General features: G+C 29.4%; 1 protein-coding gene across 1 annotated transcript; it reads right to left on the bottom strand.

Annotated features, from left to right (window-relative positions):
- Positions 1–433: 433 nt before the first annotated feature.
- Positions 434–10,254, bottom strand: LOC145332311 (uncharacterized). The gene is made up of 10 exons (XM_080177282.1): positions 10,141–10,254; positions 9,521–9,601; positions 9,081–9,139; positions 4,109–4,190; positions 3,309–3,373; positions 2,789–2,864; positions 2,461–2,538; positions 1,827–1,968; positions 1,289–1,396; positions 434–1,039 (listed from the first exon to the last, which is right to left on the bottom strand). The coding sequence occupies exons 1-10, from the start codon at positions 10,247–10,249 to the stop codon at positions 499–501; spliced, it is 1,341 nt and encodes a 446-aa protein (XP_080033408.1). The 5' UTR covers positions 10,250–10,254; the 3' UTR covers positions 434–498.
- Between the last annotated feature and the right edge of the window lie 746 nt (positions 10,255–11,000).

Raw genomic sequence — 11,000 nt, 5'->3', positions numbered from 1 at the left:
GTCCCACCCCCCAAGAAAATAGCTTAAAACCACCACAGGACCAATAGGTAGATACCCTGAAGAGTAGAATCCGATCGGTTCAGTTGTTACCGAGATCTTAAGGGACAGACAGACAGACGGACATACAGACGGACAGACGGACAGACAGACGGACAGACGGACAGACGGACAGACGGACAGACGGACAGACAGACATCGTTCTACTTTGTATTATAGATTATGTTACAAAAATATCAAAATACTGTTATAGATAGACTTAAATATGAGCATTGACCAACAAAAGAACCAAATGAATAATAGTCATTTAATGCATCGTATTATTGACAGTTTTCCCCGGATATTAACATGAAATATTAAAAGATTAAAACCAGTTTGTTAGCCCCGTAGGCCTTGGCTTATAAAATTGGTATTAGATTAGGGATTTTTCATTTAATATTCGAAGGAAGTTGTCTACAATACGATACAATACATGATTTTTCAGTATGGCTCGGAGCCGGTTCAGAGCCATGCTGGAAAGTAAATTCTAGTGATAAAATCAAAAATAAAATCATAAAAAAAGAGTCTTTCCTTGAAGTCATCTTCGCCATTGACAGAAACATTAGTATCTACATTATCAGTAATGTTCTCTTCGGTATTTGGAATAACTGTTGTATTTTGTAGAGCAGCTTCTGAAGTAGGAGTAGCGCTGGAAGAGTTAGTTGCTTCAGACGTTACTTGTAAATTAGCTGTTGAATTAGAAGCTTCTAAAGTAGTAGCAGTGATTGAAGATTCGTTTGCTTCAGTTGTAGATTGTAAATTATCTGTTGTATTTACTACAGCTGCTTCTGGGGTAGGAGTTGGTGTTAATAAGTGGTTTTCTGTTGATATAGAAGTAGTAGTTGTTGGTGTAGTTATACTAGTAGATATATTTGATTCATTAGTGACTGCATTGCCGATTGTGGTAGTAGGTACCAGTTCTTGAAAATTTTCAGTTGTAGTTGAGGTAGTTGAAGGCAGACTTGAGGATGATTCAGCTGTCAAAGTAGTCTCAGATGATTCTTTTTATAAAAATGAACAAGAATTTTAAAAAAATGATTATGTGCTAAAAATATTGAAAAATAACACATTTTGTATAAATGATAATAAAATTTTCGTGACAAATTAGATTTTGTAAGACCTATTATCACCCTTCTTGGTTTAATTTTGAAATTGAAATATATTCTAAAACAAATATTCTATAAAATAAACATATTTACAGCATTTTCTAAAACTTATTATTTCTTTTTTATAAATGCTTGTCCATTTTCCTGTTGTTTTATTTTCTTCTATATTTGTTTCTTGAGAATTTTCAGCTGTTGTTTGTTGTTGGACTGTATTATAATAGAATACAGGCTCTACTTTTTCATATTCAGTCAACCTATACAAAATTTAAAAGTACATTTAAGTCCATGGATAGCAGATTTTAGAAAGCATATTTGAATGGATATATATTATCACTTGGATCTTACACCAGATGATATCCATGTTCTCTAATAAAGTGAAACATGCAGCGGGCTAAAATACCGATACCCACAATCACATCCCACCCTATACCCAATCACCGTCCCTCTTACTGGATGAAAGAACTAACTAATAAGAGAGCCCAATGTTAAAAAACCTGAATAAAACACAACTTTCCCCTTGTCATAATATTCTACATCCATTTCTATTTAAATATATGGAGGATCAAAGTACGTTTCAAAGCACTTTGCTTAGCCTTTTTTTAGAGCTTTTAAAGCTCTATACCTCATAAAATAATTAATAATGTAAATTAAACATTATGAAATAATTGACAAAGTTATGCTTACTTGAAAGCCAAGTTATCCAGGAACAATAAAGAATTATCAGTCTTCCCACTGAACATAATTCCAGCTTCTGGCAGTGTACGTTCAATCTCCAGGCTGATCTTGTATCTCTTCCAAGTAGATCCAGGTATTGGAACTCCTTCACCTTGTAATCAAAAGAAATCATATCTAGATTTAAGGTATCATCAAGGTTAAGACAATGGAGGATAAATTTATGAACAAGGAAACAAAATTACCCTTTTTGCAGTTAAAAATTATTGGTGCCTTCCTTCAAAGTGCTTAGCAAACACTGAACCCCTCAAATATTTTTTATTAAATTGAAAATAAGGTGTTGGGGGAGGTTTAATTTTTCTTAATTCTATACTCTGTACCTAATATAACCTTACCTAAAGTAGAACACAAAAACACTAAAAGCCAACACCCCCTTAGTTTAACGTTCTTTGGAGTCCTTAGTTGGTTTCTAAGCACTTTAATGAAAACCGCAAATTATTCGTGGAATAGTTTGGACACTGCTAGATTGTACAAGCCTATTAGTTGGGTACTGTCTTTCAATCCACTTCCTTTTATTGTCAACTTTCACAAACACTTCATCTTGTTTTCACTCTTTGTCAGTAAATATTGGTTTAGAAAAGTTTACTTGAGAAAAGCATCATTTGTTGATCAGGCCCGTTGTCTCTGGTATCCAGGTAAACAGTAAAGACTGTTGCACTCATGTCTGAAATATAGATAGAATAATAGTTTATTGTTTTTTTATATTGATAATTTTATTTACTTTTTAATATAAATTTTAAAATTTTTAAATTAAAAAAAAAAAAAAAACATGGCTGTTTATTTTTATTTATTTTCATAGTATCTTCTTTAGTTTCTGAGATATTGTTGCTATATAAGCATACCATTCACATTTGGGAATAAGATTAAAAAAAAAATAAATTTAAAAAATGTTAAAAAAAAAACAATGTAAATACCTGTTATGAAGATTGAAAATTCAATTTCCAGCTGGCTTTTTTCGGCAATGCTTGCATTATATGTAATGTTTCCCTCCTAATGTAAATAAAGTATACGTTATGAATTAATAAAAGAATTAATTGATCAGAATGATTATTCTTTTTGTGTACTTCTAATTATAGTATTCTGCTTTTCTGATTTTTTTCATATAAACAGGGAGATAGAGATATAAAAATGAAAATTCTCAGAAACATTAAAAACTAATTTTGTCTATGGTAGCTTTAAATTGTTGGTATAAAATAGATTTCTATCGAGTATCTAAATAATTGTTTTCTAGTATGGCATCGAAACCGATTAATATCCGCTGGATTAGATCCGGTTCTAAGCTAAACTGAAAAATCATGTATAACATTGCGGACAATCTCAACGATTTCAAAAAAAATCATAACATTAATACCAGTTTGTAATTTTTCATTTTAAATTCCGCGAAAAGCTGTCTATAATACGATACGGTAAATAACTAATACAATATTTTTAGACCTGAAACTTATTCAGTACAGCAACTTTTTCCTTTAGATCAGAGTTTGAAAATAAGCTTGTATATTCTAAAACAAAAAAATGAGTTTTACACTATGCCTTATTGTTCAAGGAATTATTGATTTTCCACGATGCCTTGTTATTAAAAGAATTTAATACATAGTTTGAATTCGTTAGGACAAATTTAATATGGCTATATTTGTGGTCCATTATGGACAAGCAGACTGAAGGACACACCCTTAATATAGAAGAAAATTTTGTATGTAATAAATGCATTAAAATATTCTGTACTTTAAAATATAGCTTAATTAATAGCTTACTACTAAAGGCACACAAAAGCATACAGGAAATAAAATAAATACTAGAACATTTTTTCTCGTATTCATTCGAATCCGGTGGATAGGAACCGATGCTGTGAGCATTGGTGCAAAAAATATGACGTAACAAAAAAAATTAGCCAATGAGAGGCCACTATAAATTTTACCATTGGTCAATAACGGCCTCTCATTGGCTAATTTTTTTTGTTACGTTATATTTTTTGCACCAATACTCACAGCATCTTTACCACAGTGAATACTGGCTTCTAGCTTATTGGTTAATTGTTATTTTTTTTCTGACGTCATAGTTAGACACTTTTACTGTTTTCCAATGAAATCCATAATTAATAATATTCCAAGAGTTTGTTGATTGAAATTATGAGTTACCCAAAGATCTTGAACTGATAAAAAAAATCTAACTAAATTATAAAACTTTGGGTACATATGTAATTTATAGTCCAATGTCCCATCCCTACCTGATATTACCTGAAACATTAGCAATTTTAAAATTGTTAACTTGAATATTTTCTAGATCATCTTGTTCAAAATCAATCAATACTTCAATAGTCTAAAAAGAAAACTAAAATCAGACACTATATATCTTTAATGTCACCTATGGCAGGACCACAAATCATAATCCCATGCACGCCTAGTAAGTTGCCAAATAATAGTGAACCGCTTACAAACTTACTACCATTAAGAATTGAATTTTCTGATTAAATATTTTCTTTTGAAATTTGTCCATTATCTACTATTTTTTTCTACTGAACTAGTGTGTTTCTTTTGACCTTGTTTCTATAGAATGAATGGGGGAGAAAATACATGGCTGAATTGCCTTTTAAAAAGGGAACAGTCTAAAATCTAGCCTATGTTATATTTTCCAGCAAATCTTATATACAATTTACGTTCAATTAGTTCAGAAAAAATTTAGAGATGGACATTTTTCTCTACTATTTTTTTTTTCAAAAATATATTAATATGTAACATATTAACTATCATATTGAAAATTATATGAACTCCGAGATATTATGTTCTAAATTAGGGTTTTAAGTACATCAAAGGACAAACTCTTGCTAACCCCTAAGGCGAATACTTATGTAATAATTAGGGAAAGAAGCCTCACAAAGCTTTGAAAAATACTTCCATATTTTTTACAATTTGTGATATTTTATTTTATTAAATCTAATGTCTTTTCAAGTAATATCTGTTAATGTGATGGGGCTCGGGGGCAAAACTAAATCAAAACTTAACAATAAAACAAAAAGGGTATCTCATAAAATCAAAGAAATAATTTCATCCTCTCGTTTTATACCTACCTTTTATGTCCTCTGTGAAACCAAAAGAAAATGCAACTTTGCCAGTTTAAACTTACCAAATCATATAGAATATATAGGTGAGACCAGTTCTGGCATTAGACCAAGTGCTGGCCTCTACCTATTTTCTGACAATATTTTAACTATTGAAAATAAAAAAACTGATGTTTATGTAATCAGTTCTTGTCATGCAATGTATACTAAATTAAAAGTTTTTGACATTTTTTATGAATTTATTTGTGTATACCTGCCTAGCGATACTAATCACTGTTTACAAATTCTCAATGACATTGACAAATTTATTAGTAAAAAGAAACTATCAAAATTTACTCTAATTGGAGATACAAATATTTCTTTTTCAAATCCTTCTCATAAAACTAAAGCAAATGCTTTTCTAAATATAACAGAAAAATGTAATTTATATGATTTAGCTGCTCATTTAAAGCAAGATATTAAATATTCTTGGCGTGGACGTGGTAATAGAATTAATAGTATGTCTCTAATTGATCACTGTTATACTAATGTACCTAATTTTATCAAAATTGATTACAAATTTAATTCCTTTTCAGATCACAAATCTCTATTCATTGGGACAAAAACCAAATTTAAATATTGTGCACCTTCCTGGAAAAAATTTTTATTTAATAATTCTGAATTTCAAAATCTTATGAAAAAAGAGTCTATTTCTTTCCTTTTTGACAATGCTGATTTGATTTCAAAAAGTAAAGGTGTTGAGTTTTATTTAAATAACCCAAATTTAATCGAATTTGATCTATCATTTTTAAACACTGTATATGAAGAAACTTCTGTTCTGTTTGTTTTGTTGAAACATTTAAAATTACATCATGACAAATTTTATTCCAATTTTCGTCTTAAAAGTTATCTTAAAACCAAAAAATTTGATGAATCTATCTCCCAAATCTTAGAAAAATTAAAAGCTTCAACAATCAACAATACAGAAGAAATCGATATTTTATATAAACAGCAAAAAGAATATTTTCTAAATCTCACACATTCTCGCTCTGAAACTATTTTTATGAGAAACTTGCTACTAGATGGAAAATCAAATTCTTATACTTTTAGCCATTGTCGACGTAAATTTAATCAAAAACATTGCATAATGATTAATGACCAATTAAACAATGACCCCCAAGAAATAGCTAATCACTTGAGTAAATTGCATGCAAAAACAGTTTCACCCAATTCTATACTTAACTATGATTTAGATAGTTTCTTACAGAAATTTCACCTGTCAATTGATCAAATTTATCCTCAGATCTATAATCTAACTTCCCCTATTTGTACTGTCAATGAATATAAGGATGTTATCAAATCTATGAATAATAATAGTTCTCCTGGGTTGTCCTCTGAACCAAAAATTTTATTTCAATACTTGTTTGATTTATTGCCTAATTTCATGACACGAGCTCTAAATCAACTTCATCTAGTTAAAAACATTGATAATTCTCCTTTTGCATGGATTAAGGATAGGAATATTGTTTTCATAGATAAAAAAGGAACTGATCCCTCACTAGGACAAAATAAACGACCTATTTCGTCTATGGAAACACTATATAAAATACAATCTAAATCTTTAAACAAAAAGGTGATTCCATATTTGAGCAAAATAATTTCAAATGATCAATTTGGCTTTACCCCTAAACGTCATATGCACTCTGCAAGTGTTTCTACTATTGCAACAATGAATTACATTCAATCCCATAATTTAGACAGCCAACTTATCAGCTTTGACATTCAGCGTGCATTTGATCGTATTATACCCGAAGTGTTACATAAAATAATTAAACATATATTTCCTAATGGAAATTTTGCTCAGACATGGATAAACCTTACTTCTAAAGGCCGTTTTAGAGCTAAAGTAGAAAATTGCTATTCTGAATTTATTAACATTATCCTTGGAACACCACAAGGAGGCCCAAGCGCCGCTACTCTATTTAATATTTTACATCATATATTTCCTTCTGTACTTGATTCTATAGTTTTTCATCATATCTCTTTGAAAATAAGTAAAAAAATTTTAAAATCTTTAGCATTTGCTGACGATACTTGGAGGTTTTATTGTATTCGATTCTCGAGGGATATTGAAAAACTATATTGCATGCTAAATGAATTAGAAAATAGTACTGGTTTAAAAATAAACTTCTCTAAAACTAAAATTCTCGTCCATGGTACAATCCCACCAAATCTTAGCAAAATAGGAACTATTCAATCTAGCCTTAAACATTTGGGTATCCATTTATCATTTGATATGAAAAATGCTGCCCAAATCACTTATGATGAATTATTGAATAATTTGAACAAAAAAGCAAAGTTTCTTCCCCTTAGAAATAGTTACAATATCTTCAAACGACGTAATCTTTGCATGTCTTTACTTAATTCAATGTGTTTCCATATTTTTCGTGTTTACTGTCCTAATATTGAACAAATAAAAAAACTATGGAATATCATTTCTAAATTCTTGTGGTCTAATAAATCTATGGATGGTATATCACATCGTTTCAAAGTCTCAGAAAAAAGAATTGAACTTGATTTTGTCAATGGAGGATTAAAATTTTTAAAACCAGAAAATCAAAGTTTATCTATTTTTATTCCCAGTTTACTTAACACTCTACATCATGCTTTTATTTATCCAAATTCAATTCTAGGAATTATTTTTCGTCACAAACATGTAGATTTAAATAACCTTTTAAGTAACTTTGGTTACTCTACCTTTCTTCAAAATAAGAACTCCATTAAATCGATATACCCTAACTGTAATGATAGATATTTTAATCAAATTATATCATTTTTAAGAGATTTGGAAACTAATAAAAACACTTGTTTAAAAATTTCATTAACCTCTACTTCTATGCTTAAACACAAATTATCATCAAATGAAATTTCCCTTCTTAAACAAAATAATATCATTACAGTTGCAAATATTTTTGACCACAGAATAATTGGAGATAGAATTATCATACTTCCTACTCTACATACTAAAATAACAAATAACCCTGCATGTACTACTCTAGTTAATAAATTAAATGTTTTGAAATCTATTGCATCCCACTTTCCAGTAGTCACCAAAAAAGAGTTTATGAATTTAGGAAAACCCCTCATTAACCTAAACAATTTTAATCCACAAATATTTTCTCTACACTTCAAAATCATGTTAAGAAATAAATTCAAAAAACAACATCCTGCAATAAAAACTCGTTTGAGAGATGGTCTATTTTTTCCTGACACTGAGTCTTTTGAATTGAGTTTCAATAAATTATTCTCTCTTCCTCTACCCCTATATTTTAAAAGTTTCTTTTTTGAACAAATATGCCGCACTCTTGTATCAAAACGAAAACTAGGTCTTTTTGGTCATAGTGACTCTACCAAATGTAATCTATGTAATGTAGAAAGTAGTATAGAACATTCATTATTTTTTTGCCTTTACCCAAAATTCTTCATAAATGCACTTGCTTTATATTTAGACTATTATTTTAATAATGATACCCCTGAATTCATTTATCTCAAAGAAAATTTTTATCTTTTTAATGTTTGGTACCCTATATTTGCTAAAAATGAAATATTTTTTCAACTATCATTGCTAATTCTAATTGCCAAAGATTGCTCATTAAAAATTAGTAAAGATGAATGTTTATCAAGATGGACCATGCTAAACTGTTTCTCTCAATCATTGTTTGTTGTAAAATCTGCTTTATCAATTTTAAACAATATGGGTCTAAATTCTGATTTTCTTAATGATTTTCTTGAGTTTCTATTAAAACAAAAAAATAATATCTCATACTTCAAATGTACATGATTTATATTCCGTAATTCGTAATTTATCTATCATAAACATTTAAAAATACATAAATTCATAGTTTGTTTCATGTTTAACTCGAAATAAATTATATAAAAACAACATATATGAAAACACATAAAAAGTGTTTTTTTAGTTCATGGGCGTGCAAGAAAGAGGGGGAGGGGGCATTTTCTTCACGCCCGCCTTATTTCATAATCCACACTCACCTTGTAAAACCCTGTGTACGCCACTGCTTCAAGTATTCTAATTTTGTTTGCTAATGAATTCTGCAATTGGACAAAGTTTCTAAAAAAACTAGCAGAACGTTATTTGAAAAAAAACTAACTACCTTTTTTGGAAGAATAATAGTGCCACCTTTGATGTTTTCTGCAAGGTTTTCAGGTTCACCTGTAAATTAACATTATTTTACTAGCGTATACACACCAAGAGGCCTCCAGAGACATCCTGTTACTTTAAAAAAAAATAATAAATATTCTTCTTAAAAAATGTTCATCTAAAGTACTTTGCAGTATAGTAATAGTACACAAATAGTAATTCTGTATTCTAAAGGTATGTATAATTCAAGCGGTTCATCGGTTAGCGAGATCTTAACGGAAAAGCAAAACACCTTACTACTTTATATGATAAGCTTACTTTGATCCCTCTCGCAATTATTACTTTGGGTTTATTTAGTTAGCAGACTAAAACCTGACCAAAAACAATAAGATCAATAGAATGCCTTAGTCGCCAAAAAAGCTGTTTTAGATATTTTAACTAACAAATTTTCACCTGCAACTGAGTTTTCAAATCCTGCATCAACTCCTTCATTACTAGCTTCACTAAGAGAATGAATTTCTTCTTCACCCAAATCTAAAATTCAGTCCATTAAACACAACATTAGACACAAAATTTTCATAAATTCTTCTCTGTATAAGTATAGGTCAGTAGGTCTATGAATGTTTGACCATATATTCCATGTTTATTAATAGTTCCTAACCTAACAACATTATCTAATCCTGTAAATGCAAAGACAAGGAAGCTTTTTTATCTTATTATTTTCCCTGGGTGTTATGACTGTTTTAACTTCACAATAAGCTAGTTGTCAGTTTCTATAATCCATTTGTTTGGTAAAATCTAAAGCACAAAATGATTGCTGCCGAGCCCTGATACAGTCACTTATTAGCAATTGAAAAGTAAGTTTACCCAGGGCGGGGGGGATATTTCACCGTAAACTACACTGGTACCCAAAGCATTAAAACCAAGTTATCTTATTCAATAGCTAAAAACTTTGTGTGATTTCAATGAATTTTAAAATTGTATTTTTAAACCAATAATTTCAATCAACAGAAGGCGTAATTTGGGGATAATTTTTCATATATTGTCTTATCCTATAAGATCCCTATTTATACCTATGTTTCTGGAATTTCTTGAAGAGGTGTCATCTGAAGGCTGGGTAGAAGAGCAACAAAGTGTTGGGGATATTAACAAAATTGTTAATAAATATAGTTTAATAAACATTTTTTTTACCTAAAAGTAATTTTTAGTAAGGTATAAATTCATGTGATGTGATTAGCCTATTTTAATTTTTGATAATGATTCCTAGGACAATCAAGTACAATACTAAAAGCAAAGCATCTCTATAATCAAGTCCTAAAAATGTAAGTATGTCGTTAAACAGTATCCTGTATTTAAAAAAATTTTTCAAGAAATTTACTTACAATTTAGTTTATACTTATACTGATACTCTACAAGTGTTTATGTTCGTTTGTCCTAACTTTTGATTTTAGAGATTCGCTTTTATGGATGTTGTCATCCTTATTTGCAGTAAATTGCGCTTATAAGAAACTTATTTTCTGTAGAAGCAAAATTTTGCTCATTTGTATTAATTTATCACCAACAAAAATATTTTTAACTTTTAAAAGTTATTTCCATATTTTTCAACAGATACTGCACAACAATTATAAATATGTATCATATACTAACGAGCAAAGGTGTTTTACTACAATATACTAATAAATTATCTATTAATGTATCCTTTTTACTTTTTATATCATATACAAATAAGTTTTAAAGATATAATTTTTTAACTATCTTTTATGATAAAGCAATAGGATGTCTCTCTGCGTTATGTCAACCAAGATCTCGTAAACAGAAGAACCAATTATTTTATAATTTCTTGGAGTTTGAGTATTTGTTCAGGGTAGGTTTTTTTTGCTATTCGCGAAAAGGTGAAAGGGTTTCTTCAGAAAGAAAAATTCAACTAACCTTC

Source organism: Acartia tonsa, chromosome 1 (assembly GCF_053477335.1).
Source record: "Acartia tonsa isolate MP-2025a chromosome 1, ASM5347733v1, whole genome shotgun sequence".
Classification (NCBI taxonomy): Eukaryota; Metazoa; Arthropoda; class Copepoda; order Calanoida; family Acartiidae; genus Acartia; species Acartia tonsa.
This window is presented reverse-complemented; position numbering and strand designations above follow the sequence as displayed.

Excerpts from the sequence above, each read along its gene's own strand:
- LOC145332311 (XM_080177282.1), bottom strand. The coding sequence starts at position 10,249 with ATGTTTATTAAACTATATTTATTAACAATTTTGTTAATATCCCCAACA. Across the intron at positions 9,602-10,140 it reads AAGAAATTCCAGAAACATAG|ATTTGGGTGAAGAAGAAATT; the intron begins GTATAAATAGGG and ends ACTGAATTTTAG. Across the intron at positions 1,040-1,288 it reads ATAGAAGAAAATAAAACAAC|AGAATCATCTGAGACTACTT; the intron begins AGGAAAATGGAC and ends ATTTTTATAAAA.